The sequence below is a fragment of the Pteropus medius genome, unplaced genomic scaffold (genome assembly GCF_902729225.1).
Source record: "Pteropus medius unplaced genomic scaffold, Ma_sr-lr_union100, whole genome shotgun sequence".
NCBI classification, from domain to species: Eukaryota; Metazoa; Chordata; class Mammalia; order Chiroptera; family Pteropodidae; genus Pteropus; species Pteropus medius.
The window spans coordinates 1,080-24,566 of record NW_024351073.1 but is presented as its reverse complement, the minus strand read 5'-3'; the positions used below and the strand labels follow the sequence as shown (position 1 = coordinate 24,566).

Here is a 23,487-nt window from a genome sequence, read left to right as displayed (position 1 = left end):
TCGGACACTACTCCAATGCCGCCCTGGACCGTATGCCATATACCACGGAACCACAGATGAGCTCACTCGGACTCCATAGCCTTTAGGGAACCTTAAGGGTGCCCAGCCGTGGAGCCACAAATTCGTACCTGACCGATCAAGCCGACCAGAACGCTCACTCGTTCACTCATTCACACACCAGGTGAAAACATCGCCTCTCCCCTTTTGGAAGGCCCCGACCTATGTCTCCCCAACACCGCCACCCTCCCCCACCCCCCTGCCTGGCGAAGCCACCCCTCCCCAGCTCAAATGGCCTGCGTGGTTGAAATCTCGCTGGGGCCTCCAGAAATGTTGCAGAAAAGATGCAAAAATCATACCTGCGAGAAACCAAGCAGCACTCGGACAGTTGGAGAACTCAGATTTATTACTCTGGCGGTCCCAGAGGAGCTAGCGCTCTGAAGATCTGGGCCCAGGCGAAGCTCAGTTGCAACATTCCTTATATAGGACTTTTTTGGTATGGGCTGATTGGTTAATTTGTCCAGGGAGTTGCTATGGGCTAAGGGTAGCTACAAAGAGTTACAAAGCGCTGGGAGTTGCTAGAGGGTGCAGGCACTTACGTTTATCCCTTAGACAGAACAAGCAGGGAAGATGAGTCTTTAGTTAATTTCGGGTATGGCCTATGCAGCACACATATCTACAGAAGCAGAAGGAAGAGCTGATTAGCCTTTCGAGTGAAAATTCCTCTTCACCAGCACCGCAGCGGGCACCTAGCAGCAGTTCCTGAGTCAGCACTTTGGCTCGTTGGGCGCAGACGGTGCTCTTGCTGTCATAGAATGACGTTTGCATCTGGCGTGTCCGCGTTTTTGTGGATGGCAAAATCGTTCACTCTTCCAAACCTGGTGCCTCTCAGACCTACCTGTTTCTCAGGCCTACTTGCCTAGAGCTGCTTTCCATTTCGCCTGTTATGCTTTAGCTATGCTTCTGATTTCAACCCCATAGAAATCGGGGTGTTCGGGTTTATTTCTCGGTCCCGGAAGCCCCGGTTTAGGAGCAGCACCAGGCATCGGTTTGGGGACCGCAGCGACAAGCATTCAGTGGTGTTTTCGGTTCTTTCTCTGTCAGGTTACTTTCTGGGGTCGTTTTGCATTGTCAATGTCCTCAAGTGTGTTTTGCTCTGTGTTCCGTGCGTCGGGTTTGTTTCATTTGGGGTTGGATGTTCACTGTAGAATTTATTTTATTATTCGTATTGAAGCACTACTAACTTCTCCCACTGAGTTTCCTGTGTGTGGCAGCACTCAGCTGCATGCCGTCTGACCGGGTCAGGAGCCCCGCTTGCTCTCAGGCCGGCTGGCGACCGGATCCGGATCCGGATCCGGATCCGTGGTTTCTAGCGGGCAGCGCGGCTCCTTGGGCCCAGCCCGGGTTTCTCATCAGCACTTTCGCCAGTACCATTAGTCCCTTCGGGAGCGGTGTCTTTCTTCACAGGGCGCTCGTAACGCCAAAGCAAACGTTTCTCCTTCGCAGGACCGGTAGGTTCCTGTGTGGTCTGTCACCTCTTCGGTCCTCGCCCCACTTGCTGCCCCCTGCCAGCCGCTGCGGGCTCGCAGCCACCTTATTTGCACCGACCCCGCGTTCCGTTAGCATTTTCGCTAGTAGCGACCTGGGCCGCTGTTTTTGTCACGACGCGAATTGGCACCGAACGGGCGGGCGTTTCCCGGGTGGCAGCACCGTCATTCCTCCAACCCCGTTATTTCTTAGTCGCTCACCGCTAGTTTCTCATAGTTTCTTGGTGACTTTCCAAGCGCCTTACCTCTCTAAAGAAAAAGGAAGTTGAGTAGAGTATACATGGTGTCCGGAGTTGCTATAGGGCGCTGAGTCGGAAAAATGTCCAGCGAGGAATAAATAAATGCTCAATAAATGTGAACTGCAATTATTCTTATAATCGTTCTCCTATTGAGATTTCTCTGCGGGGCCGCCGGGCCGGGCCGGGCGGGGCGAGTGGGGCGCGGGATCGAGCTCAGCGGTGTCTGAAAATTTGGAGCATCTTTCCCGGGAGCCCTTTCCTGTAGTGTAATCCCTTCACGTCGCCTCTCTCGTTTCTCTGACCCCGCCCCAACCCTTTCTCTCCTTTTCTTGTTAGGATTGTTTTCGAAATTGTATTTTATTATTAGTTTCAAGTGTTCTCGTTCGGATTTTATGCGCCACCGCTGTAGACCTGGCCTTTGCACGGGGAAGTGCAGAAGCGTTATTTTCATAATCTGTGAGACCACAGGGCGATAGTTGACTTTTTTAGACTCTGAGAGAATTTTTCCAGTGAGAGCCAGGTTAGGAAACCTAGACTTAAAACCAGAGGACTTGTAGCTGTGTGTTGTAAACACTGACGTGTCTTCATTTAAATACTTTGGTTTTCTAATTCGTCCTTTGTGTCTATAAGAAAGGAAATCAGTAAGCATGGGGAGAAATGACATTCCTGAATTCGTTCTGTTGTTTCATCCTCAGTCTTCCTGTTGGTATTTACAAATACTTAATTTCTTCTGGGAATAGATGAAATGTCCCTTGTGTCACTGAGAGAGTGATAAATCTGTATCAACCCACTCGCCATAATCACTGGCCTAATTTGGAGTCTACAGTTATTTTGAAACAACTCTAAAATCCAAAAGTTTCTGCACACGCACTCGTGTGTGTAAATTTTGGTGCAGAACTCGTTTGACCTGGACTAAGTGAGGTGAGCTAGAGTGGACTCTATATCCAGTTAGCATAAATATTCCCAGACCCCTACATCCCACAGGCAGGGTTCCACTCTTGTAGGGCAAGCACCTGTTATCACTTCATAATTTCCCACATTCTAAATTCCAACGGACATCTGGCCCTCATAATTCCTGAGAAGATTTTGTGCATCTGTAATTTTTCTAGTTACACAGAAATGTCAAACAGAAATGGAATCATAATGTACATATTATGTACCTAGCTTGTTTTCACTTAGAATCTTGCGTCTATCCCATGATGACTTTCACTGATAAGTGTATATGGTACATTTTGGATTCAAAATGTTGATTTCTAATATCTAATTCTTAGATCTTCCCGAACATCTGTGTTTTGGCTGTGATCATCTTCAACTTGTGGGATTTTTGTTTCTGTGTATAACACATTGACCAAAAGTTAATTTTGGGTTTCGAGAATATGTATGTTATGAACTTAATGGATATCTTTACATTTCCCTTTAAGTGACCGTACCAAATGTCGTCTTACTTGCATTATATGAAAAGGTATATTGCCCTCCGATGGGATGATTACTGGTGTAATCAACTAAAATTCGTTTTGAATATGCTAGGCCTTGTGTGTGTGTGTATGTGTGTGTATAATTTAACAATCTTCACTCTCTTATTTGGTGGGAATTTGAACATCAATTTATTCTATTTTCAAAGAAGTTCATGCTAGATTATTCCTGTCATGCTTTCAATATATGTTATGTAACTAAATTTTTCTGGCTTTGGATTCTGTTTAGATTTCATAGGGTCTTACTCCCTACAAACCGTAGGTGAGAGTGAGAGAGCGGCTCACTGAAATTTTAATTACATTCAACTTTTATTTTACTTAAAAAAAATTTATCGTACTTTTATTTTTCAATTACAGTTGACCTTCGATGTTAGTTTATATTAGTTTCAGCCATACAGTACGGTGGTTAAATATTTATGTAATTTACAGTGTGATCCCCCCCACTCCTCCCACGACGAGTCTAGTAGCCACCTGCCATTATGCCTGGTTATTACAATATTACTGGAGTACAATATGCTCTACTTCACATTCCCGTGACTATTTTGTAACTACCAATTTGTACTTCTTAATCCCTTCACCTTTTACACCCGGCCCCCAACCACCCTCCCCTCTGGCAATCGTGCGTTTGTTCTCTGTAGCTATGAGTCTCTTTCTGTTTTATTTGTTCATTTATTTTGTTCTTCAGGTTCTACGTGTCAGCGAGATTATATGGTGTTTGTCTTTCTCTGCCTGACTTATTTCACTTAGCGTAATGCTGTCTGGGACCATCCATGTTGTCACAGATGGTAAGATTTCTTTTTTCATTTTTATGGGCTAGAACTGCATTCAACTTGTAATGTAAATGCAAATGTGGGGACAAAATCCACTAGTTACATTATCCAATTACTGTTTTATGAACCCTTTCCTCAAATATTTTTATATTCTCATGTAATCGTATTAACCAATGTTACCCAATAACCTTAATTAAAAAATACTTTGATATTCTCACCCACCACTATGTTTTGCTTCTATCTGGGTTTTCTTCAAGGCCCCTCACAGTTGGTACCTGTGTGGTTTTGAGTTGCATATGGAAAAAACATGTTAATATGTATGAGACCCAGGTTTTGTGAGGGTCACACATGTCTGTCATGTGTCTTGCATTGTATTTGACATATATTAGGTTTCTATCCTGTATCTAGGAAGTGATACTGTGGGGTAAATATTAAAATCCTAATTTATGTCATAGAAGATGATCTTAATAAGTGGAGATACCTTCCATCCTCTGGATGGAGCCATGTCCTATAAGACAATTCTTTCAGAAGAAAACCTTATCTGTGGACTTATGCACTTGCACAAGCTTCAGGATCGAAGAGCCTAGCACATGAAGCCCATTGCTAGAGGTAGGATTCTAGGCGATGGCAACCACCATCTAGTCCAGAAAAGCATTTCCCGCCACAGCCAACTGGAGGGTCAAATATTGCAATGACTCTAGGACTACACTGAGCAAAGTGCACTTCTGCACTACCCAGTCCAGCATGCCTATTCAGTTTCATATCTGGAAACAGCCTAAGATTGTGATTATACCTCTTGCGAATATACGACCTAAATATTAAGGATACCGTAATATATTTAATAGAGAAACATGACTATGTATCACACAACAAATCACTGAAGGAGAAGGAAATTAAGTCCTTCTCCTTAAATGTTTGAAATTCAGCACCTTGAATGTTCAGAAGTTAAGTCAAATACAGGCATGTGGTTTATCAGTATGTGTGCATGATTTAAGGCTTTGTCTAGTTCCACAGATGGTTTCTTCATCTGATCCTTCAGTGGTCACCAGGTGCATTCAGTGAAGCAATAGAATAATAAAATAATAATGAGAGAGGAAGAGAGGTGGGGAGGAAGGGAGAGGCAGGGATGCAGGGAGAGAGGGGAGGAGAGGGATGGGGGGAGGGAGAGAGACGGCGATATTTCGCGGGAGTTATTGGCTCGTGATGATGGGCTAAGAAGTCCCTTGTTCTTCACTCCTTTTATTGTGATGAGAGTTCCTTGATCAGAAGCAATAATGTGTGGAATACCATAACCATGATAAAGCATTCTTTAAGGACACAGAAGATAATTGTGGAAGAGACATTGGGTGCCTAAAAGGCAAATCCATATCCAGAGTAAATGTCTATTCCAGTAAGAATAAAAAGCTGCCCCTTCTCTGAGGGTGACCATCCAGTGGTAGCTGGCTAGCTGACGGCCCTGGGGAGTGGCGCCATATGTGGAAGTCAGTGTCAGTGTCGGCTGGTGGAAGACTGAGTACTCAGCAGTGGCCTTAGCTAGGTCGACCTTGGTGAGTGGAAGACCATATTGCTGAGTAATGCATAACCTTCATTCCTGTCACCATGGCCTCTTTGTTCATGAGTCATTGGAGGACAGGGATGGCTGAGGAAAGAGACCGACAGAACAGGTCCTTCCATCCGCTTCATTAATAAAATCCTCCTCTTCTGATATTACTCTTTGGGGAGCATTCACATGCGACACTGATTAATATCTTTGCATTTTTTGCACATTCAGTGAGACCTGTTGAGATAAGTCTTCCCCAGATTTCTTGACACCGCTGTTCCAATCATGTGCCTTCCAAGTCTCTGACCGGCCAGCCACACCATTGTCCAAGGCCCATAAATCAGTACGTCATCACACATCTGGCCATTTCTCCTGTCAGGCAAAGCAAACAGCCAGGAGCACCGCTGGAAGTTCTGCTCACTGGGAAGATTTCCCTTCACGGCTGTCATTCAGGGCCGACCTAGAGAGGGGCTGCATCGCTTCAGCTGTCCGCATGCCGGTGGTGCGTGCGTATTGTGCATAACCATTTTAAATGAAGCCTGGGTTTTCCCTTCCTCTGTGAGTCGATCATAGGGAACTGGCAGTGAAGCCATAGGTGCAGGCTGGGAGAAAGAAGGCAGTGTAGCAGGACTGAGGACTATGGATATCTAGAGCACATCTTCATGAGACTTTCCTGTGCCTTCAGGACCTGCTTGGGCCCGATCACGGTATACCACTTCCACTTGATGATGTAGCGCAGCTGTGAAGACCCAGTTTTACGGCTCGGTGGGTCAGATGGCTGCCCAGTTTATGATGGGCAGCTCGAGTAGAGTAGAGAGCTGGATCTGACCTGGACTTGTGGCCAAAGCCTGAGTCAGGACCTGTGGTCCAAAGCATCGGCAAAGCCACGATCGTCTGAGTCGCACTCTGCCAAGGGCGGAGAAGCAAAGAAAGAACAGATGGCTGCTTGAAATTTAGCACAGATATCTGGATGCAAACCGGCCTTCGGGAGAATATTGCTGCCAGGAAGTTTCAAGCTCCGAGAACAAGACTCCCATCCCCTCCTTAACCTTAGCCGTATACAATAAACGCGCTGAGCTTGCCTCGGCGTCACTGTATCTCCATCAGAGTGCGGTGTCCCACCCGGCCCCAGCTCTTCCTATATTATGTCTTTGTGCTTTTCTTCAACCTCCGTCGCCCCCGCTCAAGTATATCAACACTCTAGCCGTGCAGGTCGCGGCAGTAGCACGGTAACTTGGTGGCCCATGGTTAAGCGTTTGACCTCTGTTAAGGCCCGGCAGCAGGTCGAGAGCTGTCTGTCAAAAGAAGTATAGTTGTCTGAGGAGGATGGCAGGGCCTAGCTCCAAAATGCTAAGGGCCTGTGCTGCCACTTACTTACGATGATCTGTCGAAGGGACTGCGGATCCCACTGTAGTATCTGGCCTACAGACAAGAGTGATTACAGACCTCTTTAAGGATGCCAGAGCTCACAAATGTGTGTCTCATAGCACTGGTGAAAGGGATGTTTTCCAGATTCTCCTCCTCCCCTCCCCAGTGTGGGCGAGTAGGTCTGAAGTGACAAGTAAACTCTAAGTTTCCAGTCTCCTCAGGCTGCATCCCTTCCTCTACATCAAGGCAGGTTTGGCATTTCTACTTTCCTCCCTGAGGGCCGTCTTTCGGTCTGGGTTTCAGCCAACCAAACAGACCGTCAGAGCCCTTTGTAACTCCCTTCATCTCAACGTGAAGCGAAGAATCTCTGTTTTGCGAGCCTCCGTCAATGAATTCGGCCTGCTCCACCTTGATGCTCCTTCCCCCAGTATCCCACACCCTTAGTATCCTCTCACGCATTGCTGTCCGTGTGAGTTAGCAGAGTCCAAAGGGTTTTTCAGCACTGTAGTACACCTCCTCGTGGTCACCCTTGGGGAGTCATCTTTAGGCTGGGGCCTGCTGGAACTGGAGTCCAGTTAACGTTCTACAAGCAAAGACGGGTGGTTGGGGTGCGTCCTGAGGGGACTCAACATTGTCTTGCAGGCCGACTGCCTCCTTGTATTTTCCACCCTCATGTGCAGGTGGAGTGAGCAGTAGAGGATCGAGCAGTAAAGAATCGAGCTTCCGCTCGCAAAGAAGGCTCCTCGGAACTTAGGGGCTCGATGTCCCCATCTTCCTGAGGGTCTTCCCACACATTCCCATCCCAATGACAGGATCCCCTTAGTTCCCAGTCAACGCCCTCCTTTAACAGCAAACACCCTGCAAGGCGGGGAGTTCTACTCAGGTTGTTATTCAGCCAGTTGCGGGATGAGATTCCATCGGTTGGCTGGAAAAAAGCCTTCATCTTTCGCAGAAACTCTTGGGTGTTCTTGTTCTTTTCCAGTCAAAGACAGCCCTTCTTCAGTAATTTCCACACGTAGAAATGAATTTGAAAATAAGTGTGACGTGTCTGTTGGGAAGGCGCTTTTGTAGCAGTGCACCCAAGAGTCTGATGACCTTGAATTGTAACTGAATTGTGAAGAAATCTCTTGTGGAATAATAAGAAATATATACATTGGCCTCTGCCCCAGGTTCCTGACACAGAGGTACCAAAACCCTGGTAATTTTCTGAATGACAGGGTGATACGAGTGTCTTCCACAGAGCTGCTAAGTGCCTTGGCGTTTCCTAAGTTGTAGGAGCACCTTTTGTTCTAGGAGGTGACAATCGGTAGACTCCTGGATGAGATCTGGTCACCAAAAGGACCAAGTCCTTATTAGAAACTTGGGACCTTGAGTCCCACCCCTCACCCTCCCAGGAATGCACTGGGTCTGGAGATCGATTTAATTGTCAAGCATGCCTATGTGGTGAAGCCAGAAACTACCAGTCTCAGGGAGCTTCTAGGCTGGTTGGTGAAGCCCTCCATCTGCTGAGGTTGGCACACCCGAAACGGCTCCCTGCCCCTTCCCGATCCCTTGCCCTACGCGTGCCTTCCATTTGGCTGTTTCTGCGTTGTATCCTTCACAGTAAACCGGTATTCGTAAAGAAAGTGCTATCCTGCATTCTGCGAGGCATCCTCGCAAACTCTTGAGGCTGAGGTTGGGTTGTGGAATCCCTGATTTATAGCCATCCACTAGGAAATATGGGACTCTGGAACTTGGGACTGGCCTCTGATGCGGGGGCGGTCTGGTACGAATGAGACTTTAATTCGTAGGGTCTGATGCGAACTCTGGGTGTACAGTGACAGAATCGAGTGGAATTACAGGACACCGGTCGATGTCTAGAAAACCAGAGGATCGCTTGGTGTGGAAAATCCAGACTCGGTATCAGAAGTATTTGGAGTCGAGTAAAACAAGATGTTTTCTTTGATTCGCAAGACAGGTCTGAATGAAAGAAGCTATTGTTTTTACTGTTCTAATGTTTGCAGAACGATGTGAAGAGAAATACCTGTTATGATCGGGAAGTTTATTTACACAAAAACAGACTCCTTCATGAAGGCAGCATCAAATCTTAAGGCTGGGTGACAATTGTTGCGTCCTTTGCCTCATCTCTCAGCACAGAAACTGTGGAAGCTGTGGTGGGGGGCAGGAAAGTCCCACTTGGAACACGTTTACTATTTTCCACCTCTTGAGATAGAGCCCCAAGTGCTGTCACCAGGAATCAACCAGAGAACCAGCAGCACTGACTTTCCTGCTGGGCAAAATGCCTAGGGCCCCACGATGCTTTTAAGGGCCCAGAAAATTATTTTAACGTCTTTGCTCACAAGAGAAAAATCAAATCCTAGGTCAAAGAAATTGTTTAATGTGTAATAATGATAGATTGTCTTGAAACCAAAACTGTCATACGACTTTTTATTTATTTTTTATTTTTTTAATTAAAAAAAAATTTTTTTTTATAAAACAAGGGGCTCGCGAAGACCGAGTGTGTCTAGGGCTAATAAAGGGGATAACATAGTCATGCTAAGGGTGGGGGCACTGTTCAACCTCCTGGACCGGGGGTGGGGGAACTGCTATGTTACCAGAGGCCCAGTACAGGAGGGAGCCAAGGGCTTTAGTCTGAGCCAGCCCCATTCGGAAGACATGAGCGGGAGGAGCAGGACCTTGGCTTTTGCCTGTGCCGCCCGCTTAAGCCATGGTGTTGAGGAAAGAGTGAAGATAGGGAATATGTCAACTGGAGGCACGTGAACCAAGCTGCTCCCGTCGCTAACGTAACGAAGGCTGAGGCAAAGGAAAGGCTCCTCTTTGTTTTGCTAGCCTGGGAACTTAAAATTCTGAACTTTCCAGTCCTGTATCGATGCCTGGATAGACATCTGGACATGTATCAAAACTCCAGAGAACCCGCTGATTACTCCCTTAAGGGCTCACGTCTCCAGCTCACCTGATATCCACCCGACACCCATTATGCAGACCACTGGATACGACCAGACCTCCTGGTGCCCATCTTCTGGACCACCTGGCATCTGTTGTTCTGACCGCCTGACATCCTCCTGAGCCGATCCTAGGGCTCACAATGTAGGACTGATGCTTCTCAAGAGCGTACTTTTTTTACTATCAAAACACTTCACTCTTCTTTCTTCTTTGGAACATTTCTGCCTTTTTTCTAGATGTGTTCCGAGATTGTAAATTCTAAGACCCTTGCATCAATCTTTATCCCTTATTTCTAGCAAAGCCTCCAAACACTGTCTGAGTTCAGTAGAGAATATCAAACCCAGACTCCATACCTGGCTTCGCTGCAGTTTTGACCTTCACCAGAAATGTGATCTTAATGAACCAGTCGGGAATTTTCTTGTCCACACCCATGAAGTAATCTGTCCGGTGGCCCTCTCGATGCTCCAAAGGGAAAAAGAGGCAGTCTGCGTGATAAAACTCCTGTCATTCCCACCCCCACCCCCAAAATAAGACGTCCTGGTCAAAAATAATCTTTTCTTTTCTTTTCCAAATAACTCCTCCTGCCACATTCTTTTTCCTATAAAATTCTTTCCTTCTGTGCAATCGCTGGGAGCGCCCTTCTAGGTGCTAGATGGGATAGTGCCTAATTCATGAATTGTTTAGTAATGCCAATCAGAACTCCATATTTACTTGGTTAGTTTTGTCCTTTAACGACGGAAATCATCAACTGGTGAGACGCCGTTATCTAGATTTTGAAAGTGTCCAAAATTTCACTTCCAAAGGTAGCCATTGTTTTACACAAACAAGCACACTTCGGACACATACAGGTATATGTATCATAGTTTTCCAAACCTTTCATGATGTGGACGAAGAAAACCCTCTTCTCCTTTACCCTTCTTAAGTTCTCCAGCTGGGTCCTGTAAATTAGACCGGCCAAGGCAGAGTAATGTGTCAAACTTTATGGCAGAAACCTGAACCTAGACAGGAGTCCCGGAGGGCCTGTGGGAGGAGCTCTCACGACCTGTGTCTCTGAGAAAGCCCAATGGGAAGATTTATCACAGGCCAGGAAACTACAAGTTCCTGTGTTTAATTGGCCTCCTTTTCCGCTGTTGGGAGCTGAGCTAACTTGGCGAGCTTTGAGATAAGTGGCACTAAACTATTTTAAACACTCAGTGTTTTCCAAGGAGGGAGTTGTGAGAACTTCATTGTTTTGCAGGATGAGTAATTTTGGCTGACCTTGGGTCTTGACTGCTGTTTTCTCATTGTGATGCTCTAAGTAGTGTGTTTTAAATAAACTCGGGGACACAGACACAGCTTGAATCTGTGCTCCCTCCTGCAGTTCTGTCTGTCTTCTTTCTTTTCCTCAGTCCATGCTCCCCGTTTCAGGTACCCTCAATTACTTTGTCGGCTGGCTCCGACAAAGTGGCGCCCGAACAGGGACCTGAACACGGGGGATAACAGCTAGTACGTGCCGCAGAGTAAGGCGTGCGCACGCGGAATCTGAGAGGCCTAAGAGTCCTGTAGGCGGCCAACCGTAAGTACACAGGAGTATAGTAATATAGAAACTGAAACAGAAACTTAAAGAAGTAAAAACGGGCCAAGGAAATAGTCGACTGCTTTTTGTACATATGCTTAAAAATATGCTTAGAGTAAGAGGGGCCAAAGTGGGCCAGCAACAATTAACTAAGTTTTTGCAATTTGTAGAAGTATGTCCCTGGTTTCTGGAAGAAGGGACTATAGATTTAGAAACCTTGAAAAGGGTAGGACAAAAATTGCAAGATTATTATGATGTTCATGGGCCTAGTAAGGTCCCGGTAGAAACTTTTGGGTTGTGGACCCTTGTCCGAGACTGCTTAGACCCCTGACATGAGAGGGACAAATAGCGAGAGCATGGCGCCCCAGGTCCTGAGGCCTCCCCTGAAGTGGAAGGCTCCAATAGTAAGCCTCAGGATGAGAGCAAGCCCTCGGCGCCGCCTGATGAAGGTTTAGGTGCGCACTATTCTTCCTTGTTTTTTTGGGGATGAGGAAGAAGAGGTTGAACAATTAAAACAGACATTGGCTGATTTGTCTTTGCAGATCCAAAAGCTGGCCATGGGGCCTCAGCCCTTAAAAGTGCCAATTTTTAAAGTTCCTCAGGATCCACTGAGGTCAGGGGGAAGGTTGACTCCAACTATAATTGCAGGCTTAGACCCCCCTCCTGTGAGTTTTGCCCCTGTTGGACCAACTGGCACACCCCTTTGGCTTAATCAGAAACCAATGCCTCAAACAGGGTTGCAACAAGGGCTGTAGCAGGCTGCTTCACGGCTTTTAGGGAACCTGGAAGCCAGTTCTCTGCTGGTAAAAGAGCTGGCTTATGAAAATGCAAATTCTGCCTATCAAAAAACAATCAGACCCTTTAGAAAGAAAGAAGACTTAAGTGATTATGTTAGGTTGTGTTCTGACATAGGGCCCTCACACACGAAGGGACTTGCTGTGGCTGCTGCCCTGCTGGGAAAGTCCATGCGGGAAACGTTATCTGACTAGTCGAACAAACATGGCAAAAAGATGACGTGATGCCCTCAAAAATAAAAAAACTAAATAAAAAAGGGAGAGACCTACCCGGTTTCTCCACAAATTCTTTCTGATGCTCAAAAAACTGAATTTCTGATGCTCAAAACTAATCGACATGGCCCCGACCCGGTATTAATATGGGGACGAGGGCATGTTTGTGTTTTTCCACAGGATGCAGAAAATGCCAGGTGGTTGCCGGAGAGGTTGGTCCGTTTCGCCGCTCCACCAGACACCCGGCGAGATGACCTTAACCTTGATCTTGCTGAGCCTGGTGATGACAGCTGAGGGTGCAATTTACTGGATATACTTTCCTGACCCACCTCTGTTACATCCAACAATGTGGCAAGGACCAGATGTCATTGTGAAAGTGAACAACACATCGCTGCTGGACATGCCATCTATGAGGAAGGTGATTGGACTAATCGTTGCAGGAATACTTGCTATTGTATCTCTTATAGCTACTGCTGCCACCGCTGCGGTGGCTCTTACACAAACTGTACAAACTGCTCATTATGTCAGTGATTTGTCTAGAAATGTTACTTTAGCATTAGGAACACAGAAAAATGTAGATAGAAAATTAGTACAAAAGTTAGATGCTTTGTATAAGACAGTGGAATACCTGGGTGATGAAATCCAGGGTCTAAAAATTAGATCTCAACTAGAATGTCATGTAAAATATCATTGGATCTGTGTCACATCTAGAAGATACAATGAAACCAGTCATGACTGGGATCGAGTAAAATATCATTTAAAAGGCATATGGCACAATGCTAATGTATCCTTAGATTTAATTAACCTGCATAAAGAAATACAAGGACTTAAAAATGCTAAACCTCTACAATTTGACACTGATAAATTAGCCACTGAATTTTTGGATCATCTTAAGGGCCTTGTCCCCTCATGGTCTTCCTTCTATCAGCTAGCCGCTTCTGTTTTGACTATAGGAGCCTGTGTAATTGTTGTCTTGTGCCTGCTTCCTTCTCTACTGAAATACTTCATTAGTGCTATGTGAAAACTTCAGGCCGACCTACATCATGTAAGGCTTCGATATATGGCTTGAAAGATGGACATCTCCCTCTCGCGGGGGCTGGTAGTCAAAGATGGGTAAGACTCCCTCAGAGACTGGACAACCTAAGACAGGGCGTGCGTGACAGAATGCACGTACCGATGACGGGTAAGTTCCAGATCTGGTGAGGGGATCACCTAAGACAGGCACAGTCACCTTGCGCCAGAACCAGGAGGGTTCGGGCATTTAAAAAATAAAAAAGGGGGAGATATTGGGAGCTGAGCTAACTTGGCGAGCTTTGAGATAAGTGGCACTAAACTATTTTAAACACTCAGTGTTTTCCAAGAAGGGAGTTGTGAGAACTTCATTGTTTTGCAGGATAAGTAATTTGGCTGACCTTGGGTCTTGACTGCTGTTTTCTCATTGTGATGCTCTAAGTAGTGTGTTTTAAATAAACTCGGGGACACAGACACAGCTTGAATCTGTGCTCCCTCCTGCAGTTCTGTCTGTCTTCTTTCTTTTCCTCAGTCCATGCTCCCCCTTTCAGGTACCCTCAATTACTTCGTCGGGCTGGCTCCAACATTGCACCCCATGCGCATTCTAAATTTTTCTTCTCCACTTCCCCTCCCACCATATTCTTTCTTCATCCTCCTCGATTACAGTTCCGAACCTCTTGTCATCCTCGCCTTCCTTTCCTCTCTGATCTTAGGGAAAGAGGTTGGAGTACCGGCACGTAAATGACAGTTACCTGAGTATCCCTTGGCTCGCCAAAGACAGTACTCGCAGTACATTAGGATGCAGATTCAACACCCCACCCCCAGAGGTTCTGTTCTGAGACGTTTGCATTTCTTTTGGTCTACTGGGGATGCTACTATGGCAGTCTAAACCTTGAGTAGTACTAGTGTTAAAGTTTTGGCGGTCGGAGTCCTTATTCTGTAATTCTTTTACATTTATCCCACTAATGTAAACATTTTTTTCCTTGGAATGAATTTCTCCATTATTATGATGACCAGACATAGCTTTCCCCCCTTTCAAATAGCCCGATCCTTTCTTCTAGACTTATTCTGAGTAATCTTGAGAGATGCTAAGCCAGATGTCCCACTACAGCCACACAGACAGTTGTCTGGAATCATATTCCCTTCGATCTAAGAAGCCCGTCATTGTAAAGATGCGTCATGATTTTCTATACCACCAAGAAAGGAAAGACTGGTATTAAAACTATGCTGCGATGGGAAGAAAGCACTCGTTTTGAGATATATACCTCCTTCAAAGATATGAAATTGGGAAGAGGGCCATGGTGGAATTCATACAGGCATAGCCGTGTCCACTCCTTCGGTCCCCCCCCCCTTGGTGTCACTGTATTCTGCTTCCCTCTTGAACATAGCACAGAGCTTACCAGTAATTTTGTGAAGCAACTAATTTGGTTACATTGGTCATTTCTCAGGGTAGCAAAGGGGTCCAGAATAGCCTCCCCAGCATGTACCACCTTGGCATGTGGCTATTTTGAGCCGAAGGCAGGCAAGACCCAGCGGACCTTTAGCTCCCTAAACGAATTCAGATAAAGGTCCTACTAGCTCAAAAAAGAGAGGCATTACCAGAGATGCCTTTTTCTCTGAGTGACCCATCTCTACCGGCAGGGCAAGCATCTAATGAACCAATATGTGTTCTTATGGGCCTGCGAATCGTCCACCTCCCCTTCGAAGCGCCAGGACCCTCACCCCTCCCATAGCCCTGCATGGCATACAGGCCTAAACTGTCTGACTTGCCCTTTAAAAAGCGAACCGTTCCGTGAAGCTACGTCTACAGAAAGAAACAGCGAACACCACCGACGGGTGCAGGCCTCCGGTTTTCGCCGGAACGTGGGGAAACCCGTGCCTGTTGCTAGCCCTAAACCGGGACTTCTAGGACTGAGAGATCACACTGTCAGCGCCAACGAGGAAGGTTTGCCGCGCTGAAACCGCTTTCCCCAGAATACAGGATTTGTACCTGAGTGAAACTAAGCGAAAGCAGAACTTTCCAAATCGAAACGGACTCCACGCCAGTAGCCAGTAGCCAGTAGCCAGTAGCCAGTAGCCTGTAGCGGTGCTGCTAGCCACAGCCTGCCAGCGTTGGGGGAGGCAGCGCGGCTGCGACCAAGAAACCGCGTGGCTCGGCGCCACCACTGGCGCGCTGCGGGGAGAACCCGCGAGCTCGGCTCTGTGCGAAACGCCGGCGGCTGCACTTCCCGGCCGCCGTGACGGGGAACGGGCCTGAGGGCGCCCGGCCCCAGGCAGCGCGGGCCCGGAGCAAACAGCGGCGTTGTGGCCATGGGCTAATAGCTGCTTGGCGCGTCCCAGGGGGCTGCCGCCGAGAAACTCCTGACAGTGAGAATTGCGCAGAGCTAACCCCGAGAAAGACCGGAGCTACAGGGCTTAAAATAAAAGGAAATAGGAAATAAAAGCAAACTGTAGACCAGGCTTGGAAATCCCCCTAGCTGACTAACAGAAGCGAAACTTAACTGATTTCTCCTAAATGACTTTGAAAATCATAAAAGAAACTTAAGTAGTCTTCCTTAAATGGTATGAATCAGTCACTTTTACCCAATTTCCTGCCTTCTGGAAATCCCCGTTGGAGTAACCACGTCCTCCTTCATCTCGTGATAAGCTGCCCTGCACTGTCAGGCCTCTGAACCTCAGACTCCTTTCCAGTTTTAAGTCTCCCTGTTTGCCAACGGGTTGTTTCTCTCTCCATAACATATTGCTGTCAAGGAAGGCTCTCCGAAATTTCTTTAAAGAGTTATTGTCTCCAGAAGTGGGCTGCGAAGGAGACTCCTGATGAATCCCGGAGCTGCTGAGCAACTAAGTGGTGCTGGTCCCCACCGAGCGCGTTGCACTGGCTGCTTTCCCCGGAGGATCTTGGACGTCCACGGTAAATCTCAGCTCAGAGCTCTACTCCCTTTGTGTGGGGCTCTCTGATTTTATTGAGCCATCTTTGTTGAGGCTTTTCTGGTAAATTACCCTATTCTGTTGAAAACGAGGGACATGCGGGATTCCCTTTGTGTTGGAAGAGCTGTTGAGAAAAACGGGGTGCGTCAGAGTTTAGATGCCTTAGGAAGTCTCAAGGCACTGATGGGCCAAAAGCGGGAACAGGATATTGTGCGTTTTGGGAAAATGGGTGGACGGTCGTATAATTTGGAATGTAGTCCCCACTGTGAGGAACCCTTAACTCACATAAGATAGTCCACCTTAGGGGTGCCCTTAAAAAGAGAGGATCCGGGATCCTCTGGGGGACAAGAGGGTGTACTACTTCGATTGGTGTGAGGAGGCTTCTAAAAGAGAAAATGACTCCCGAAAACCTTCTCTAAAAGAATCCTATGGTGCATGAAAAAAAGAAAAAAAGAAAAAAGAAAAGAAAAGAAATCTTTAATGGAAAGCTTTAGCCACCTGAGCAGGTAACTTTAGCTAACTCCCTGTCCCAGAAACCCGGTTTGACTCCAGCTTTTCTTTTGAGCTTTGTATTACTGTACCTGACAGTGGCTAACGTTTTTATTGTATTCTTTTTTCTTTTTCTTTAAATATAGTTTATTGGGGGTAACGGTGGTTAGTACAATTATATAATTTCAGGTGTACATTAGTATTTGACATCCGTATATTCTATTGTGTGTTTACCACCTAAAGTCCCGTTTCCTTCAGCTACCATATATTTGATCCCCTTTACCCACTTCGCCCTCCCCCTAGCCCATTATATTTGACCTCCTTTACTTCGTCTATCTCCCCCCTCCTCCCCGCAACCCTCCGGTAACCACTAGTCCACTGTCCATGTCCTTGGGTCTCTGTTTGTTTGTCCTGTTCATTTGTTGCTTTTAGGGTTTTATCCCACACATAAGTGATATCATGTGATTTTCAACCTTTCCTGTCTGGCTTATTTCACTTAGCCCGATTACCTCGAGGTCCATCCATGTCGTCGCAAATGGCAGTCTTTCATCTCTTCTCATGGCTGAGTAATATTCCATTGTATATATGTACCAAATCTCTTTTAGCCAATCATCTATCGTAGGACACTTCGGTTGCTTCCATGTCCAGGCCACTGTGAATAATGCTGCTATGAACATCGGTGTGCAACTAAATATCTTTTCGCATATGGCTTTTTAAGGCTTTGGGGTAAATATCCAGTAGAGGGATTGCTGGATCATATAGTAGATCAATTCTATAGTTTTTTGAGGAACCTCCATACTGTTTTCCATACTGGCTGTACCGATTTGCAGTTCCACCAGCAGTGTATGAGGGTTCCTTTTCCTCCGAAGCCTCTCCAACACTTGCTATATACTGGTGCTATTGATTATAGCTATTCTCACAGGTATGAGATGGTATCTCATTGTGGTTTTGGTTTGCGTTTCCCTAACAGCTAGCAATGTTGAGCATCTTTTGATATCTTTGTTGGCCATTTGTATGTCCTCTAGGGAGAAGTGTCTGTTCAGGTCCTCTGCCCATTTTTTGATTGGATCGTTTGTTTTTTGTTGTTGTCGTTATTGAGTCGTATGAGTTCTTTGTATATTTTGGATATTGGACCCTTATCAGCGGTGCTGCTCGCAAATATAGTTTCCCATTCGTTTGGTTGTGTGGACGGTTTCTTTGGCTGAGCAGCAGCTTTTTAGTTTGATGTAGGCCCATTTATTTCTTTTTGCTTTTACTTCCCATGCCTTTGAGGCCAAAATCATAAAATCCTCTTTAAGTCCAAGGTCCTTGAGTTTAGTTTTTGGGTTTTCTTCTATGCATGTTATTGTTTCGGGTCTTTTATTCGGGTCCTTAATCCGTTTTGAGTTAATTTTGATGTGTGGTGATAGACAACAGTCTACTTTCATTCTTTTGGTGGCTTTCCAGTTTTATTAGCACTATTTAATAAAGAGGCTTTCCTTTCTCCACTGTATGTTTTTGGCATTTTTGCCAAGAATTATTTGCCCATATAAATATGGGTTTGCTTCTGGACTCTCGTTTCTGTTCCACTTGCCCGTGTGTCTGTTTTGCTGCCAATACCATGCCATTTTGATTACTGTGGCCTTATAGTATAATTTGAAGTGGGACAGAGTGATGCCTCCAGCCTCGTTCTTTTTTTTCTCAGGATGGCTTTGGCAATTCCGGGTCTTTTGTGCTTCCATAAAAAGCTGCTGGTTGTTTTGTTCTATTTCTTTAAAACGTGGTGATGGGGTTTTGATGAGGATTGCATTAAATCTGGATAATGCTTTAGATAATATGGTCTTTTTAACTATGTTGATGCTTCCAATCCAAGAACACGGAATATCTTTCTATTTCTTTGTATCTCCTTCAAATCTCTTAGTAGAGTCTTGTAGTTTTCATTAGATAAGTCTTTCATCTGTTTCGTTAAATTTATTCCTAGGTATTTATTTATTTTTGTTACGATTGCAAAAGGAATGATTTTTTTTCTACTTCCTTTTCTGACATTATCAGGTTATAGAAACGCTATGGATTTTCGGACATCGATTTTGTATCCAGAAACTTTACTGTATTTGCTTATTGTTTCTAGTAGCGTTGTTTTGTAGTCTTTAGAGTTTTCTCTACAGAGAATCATTCCATCCGCAAATAGTGACAGTTTGACTTCTTCCTTTCCTATTTGGATGTCATCCGAGCCCCAACTGACCAAACGCTGACCTGGAGCAAGCCGTGTTGCCGGGTCCAAGCAGGGCCCTTGGGCCGGAAAGGGGCAAAGAGCGGCGCGGGGCTGGAGAAACAGACGGGTCTGAGAATAAGTGTTTTAGAGGAGCGAACGGTGTTGTCACTGAGAAAACGCCCTAGACTGAAAGCAAACATTGTTCCCTGACAGCAATAGTGCCGGCTCCACGCACAAACCGAAGTGCGCACACTCGGAACAGGGGTTCCGCGCCCGCGGCGCTGCTGGGCATTTGAGACCCGTCCCGGGAAACCAGCGGTATGGGGACCCTGTTAGGACAGGAGAACCTAGGGGTTCTCCATTGCGAGCTTTGCCTTGCCCCGCACTGGGAAGGAGAGATGAGGGACCGGCGGTTTCGTGCCACTAGCGCTGTTGCTCGGGAAAATGACTCGCCCGGAGCAAGTAACGGCGAGGCCAGTGAGAAAGGGCTCGGCACCAGCGCGACCAGGAAACCTAGCGTTCGACCAAACGCGTGGGCTGGTCGCCAAACGCTGGCGGATAGGCGGAGAGCCGGCCGGCACCTTGAACCCATCAGAGACACACGACCCAACGCAGTCCTCCTGGCGCTAAAAAGAACGATTTCAACCAGCGCAGTCAAGAGCAACTAGCCAAGCTGCCGGCGAGACACGTTCGGCTGACAAAACGATCCAGACAAACGCCGGGCGGGACGGAGATCACGGATCCATTTCAGTTTCCAGAGCTCATAGTCGAACGAGGAAACGGAAAGTAGTAAGCGACCGGAACACTAAGAAGAAACTTGAGGACAAAGAGACTCAAACATCGACAAGGGACACGGAAGAAACACTTGAACGCACTTTTATTACTTAACAGAAAGTGTTTGCCCGGAGAAACTTCCCAAAAGGCCGCCGCTGCTGTCGCGGGGTCTGCAGTACGAACCCTGCAGAGCGCAGACAGCAGCTAGCGGTGCCGGGACCGCGACGAAAGCCCGGCTCTCACTCCGAGCGGTCAGCCGCGCCGCCACCGCCCTCTAGACCTCTGAGCCGCCGCCGACGGTTGCTGTAGCAAATCCGCAGTCGTAGCGGCACACGGACCCGGCAGGCGCCGGCACGGGGTCGAGGGCGCTGCAGTTGCTCCGTTTGGAGAGGCCGACCGTGCTCTCGAAGGGGAGCTAACTCCCTGCTCTTAAAACGTGGCGGTCCTGCTGCGAGAAAAGCTGTGGACCAAAGGAACGAAGGCGGCCCCGCCGAGGCAACACCACGTCCGCACGACATAAAAAACGCACAACGCAACGACCGCTATAGAGGCGATGCCAATTTTTTATTTTTATATACCAGAAATTGATAGAAATAAAACATTAGACAGGAAAATTAAAGCTAACTGGCACCGATTTGGTAAATCGCGAAACATTTAAAAACGGAAGAGTGGTTTTCTGAAAGTCTGCCGCTGCCATCCGCGAGCTCGTCCTCGCGCACGAAGGTCCGACAGCAGCCGCCGCAACGTGTCCACAGCGCGACCTATCCACCGCAGGCAGCCTGAGACAGCACGGTGCTGGCTCCCCCACGCGGTCACCGGAGGTCCGCGGCGCTCTGCAGCGTGCGCGCTGTCCCAAGGCTCGGTGTCCTGCCGTCCGTCTCGGTCGTCGGACAGGGCGTACGCGGGAAGCTGCTGCTGGAACGCGGTTTTCTCTGCGGGCTCCGTCTCTCCCACCAGTGCCTCTGGCGTCCTCTGCGTCCGCGGCCAGAGTCCGGGACTGCGCTGGGCTGGGCTTGGTTCCCAAGTGCTCTGGGCTTCGTTTGAGGATCTGTATTGCTGATAGACCGAGGGCAGCTGCCAGCAAGCACTGGAAAGGAGTCTCCCGTCGTAGTCGCCGCGGCGGGACGAGGATTCTCCCGGGACCGGGTACAGACGCAGCGGCCGGGGCAACGGCCCCCAATCGTCGGAGGTCAGGATAGACGGGAGCTGGAGCTCTGGCGCCACGTCGGCGGAGTCCCATGCGTTCTTCATCGCGTCGAGAAAAAGCTGCTCCATCGCGGACACCTCGGACCAGCAGTACACCCGCGATCGCACTGATGCGGCAGGCGAAGTGTGCAGCACTACCAGCAGCCTGGGTATATATGCTGTCCCGGGTCGTGGGCGGATGCCACCGGAGGCCGGAAACGGGGGGATTCAAAAGAACGGAGTGCCCAACCCCCACTAGCTCCCAAAGGGGGGCTCCCAGTAACACGTTCTCGGAAATCGTCAGGCGCGATGAAACACGGAAACTCTTCGAGACCGCAGCGCACCGAGTAACCATCCGGACAGACAAACGTAGCGAGAGGAAACAAACCGAAAAGAAACCGAACGTTCAGCAAACCGAATGGCGAGCGAACCGTCTAGCAGAGCGCAGAGAGCGGCTCGCGGTGCCGGGACCGCGACGAAAGCACGGCTCTCACTCAGAGAGGTCCACCGTGGCGACACCGCCCTCTAGAGCTCTGGGCCGCCGCCGCCGACGATTGCTGCAGCAAATCCGGAGTCGTAGCGGCACACGGACCCGGCCGGCGCTGGCACGGGTTCAAGGGCGCAGCAGTTGCTCCGTTTGGAGAGGCCGACCGTGCTCTCGAAAGGGAGCTAACTCCCTGCTCCTAAAACGTAGCGGATGCCACCGGAGGCCGGAAACGGGGGGATTCAAAAAACGGAGTGCCCAACCCCCACTAGCTCCCAAAGGGGGGCTCCCAGTAACGCGTTCTCGGAAATCGTCAGGCGCGATGAAACACGGAAACTCTTCGAGACCGCAGCGCACCGAGTAACCATCCGGACAGACAAACGTAGCGAGAGGAAACAAACCGAAAAGAAACCGAACGTTCAGCAAACCGAATGGCGAGCGAACCGTCTAGCAGAGCGCAGAGAGCGGCTCGCGGTGCCGGGACCGCGACGAAAGCACGGCTCTCACTCAGAGAGGTCCACCGTGGCGACACCGCCCTCTAGAGCTCTGGGCCGCCGCCGCCGACGATTGCTGCAGCAAATCCGGAGTCGTAGCGGCACACGGACCCGGCCGGCGCTGGCACGGGTTCAAGGGGGTAGCAGTTGCTCCGTTTGGAGAGGCCGACCGTGCTCTCGAAAGGGAGCTTACTCCCTGCTCCTAAAACGTAGCGGTCCTGCTGCGGGAAAAGCTGTGGACCAAAGGAACTAATGCGGCCCCGCCGAGGCATGACCACGGCCGCACGACATAAAACACGCACAACGCAACAGTCGCTCTAGAGGGGATGCCAATTTTTTATTTTTATATACCAGAAATTGATAGAAATAAAACATTAGACAGGAAAATTAAAACTATCTGGCACCGATTGGGTAAATCGCGAAACATTTCAAAACGGAAGAGCGGTTTTCTGAAAGTCTGCCGCTGCCCTCCGCGGGCTCGTCCTCGCGCACGAAGGTCCGACAGCAGCCGCCGCAACGACTAGACAGCGCGACGTATCCACCGCAGGCAGCCTGAGACAGCACGGTGCTGGCTCCCCCACGCGGTCACCGGACGTCTGCGACGCTCTGCAGCGTGGGCACGGTCGCAAGACTCGGTGTCCTGCCGTCCGTCTCTGTCGTCGGACCGGGCGTCCGGAGGAAGCTGCTGCAGGAACGCGGTTTCCTCTGCGGGCTCCGTCTCTCCCACCGGTTCCTCTGGCGTCTTCTACGTCCGCCGCCAGATTCTGGGACTGCGCTGCGCTGGGCTTGGTTCCCAAGTGCTCTGGGCTTCGTTTAAGTATATGGGGGCCGTGGCGGCGGCCGCTGCCCCTGGACCCGGTCCTGAGAGAATCCTTGTGCCGCCGCGGCGACAACGACGGGAAAATCGTTTCCAGTGCTTGCTGGCAGCTGCCCTTGGTCTATCAGCGATACAGATCCTCAAACGAAGCCCAGCGCACTTGACAACCAACCCAGCCCAGCGCAGTCCGAGACTTTGGCCGCGGACGGAGAGGACGCCAGAGGCACTGGTGTGAGAGACGGAGCCCGCAGAGGAAACTGCGTTACTCCAGCAGCATCCCGAGGTCACCCGGTCTTACGACCGAGACGGAAGGCAGGACACTGAGTCTTGAGAACGCCGCGGACCTCCGGTGACCGCGTGGGGGAGCCAGCACCGTGTTGTCTCAGGCTGCCTGCGTTTTTTATGTCGTGCGGACTTGGTGTTGCCTCGGCTGGGCCGCCTTCGTTCCTTTGGTACACAGCTTTTCTCGCAGCAGGACCGCCACGTTTTAAGAGCAGGGAGTTAGCTCCCTTTCGAGAGCACGGTCGGCCTCTCCAAACGGAGCAACTGCTGCGCCCTTGAACCCGTGCGAGCGCCGGCCGGGTCCGTGTGCCGCTACGACTCCGGATTTGCTGCAGCAATCGTCGGCGGCAGCGGCGGCCCAGAGCTCTAGACGGCGGTGTCGCCACGGTGGACC

General features: G+C 48.7%; 1 protein-coding gene and 1 long non-coding RNA gene across 2 annotated transcripts; one reads left to right on the top strand and one right to left on the bottom strand.

The window, feature by feature from the left end:
• The first annotated feature begins 1,160 nt into the window (after positions 1 to 1,160).
• On the top strand, positions 1,161 to 13,774 carry LOC120586147 (uncharacterized). The gene is made up of 4 exons (XR_005648606.1): positions 1,161 to 1,508; positions 3,941 to 4,040; positions 11,284 to 11,431; positions 12,619 to 13,774. It is a non-coding gene; the product is annotated as an uncharacterized LOC120586147 (long non-coding RNA).
• A 5,431-nt stretch (positions 13,775 to 19,205) lies between these two features.
• ANXA2R (annexin A2 receptor) lies at positions 19,206 to 22,141 on the bottom strand. The gene has a single exon (XM_039842554.1). The coding sequence runs from the start codon at positions 21,104 to 21,106 to the stop codon at positions 20,486 to 20,488; it is 621 nt and encodes a 206-aa protein (XP_039698488.1). The 5' UTR covers positions 21,107 to 22,141; the 3' UTR covers positions 19,206 to 20,485.
• Positions 22,142 to 23,487: the final 1,346 nt, after the last annotated feature.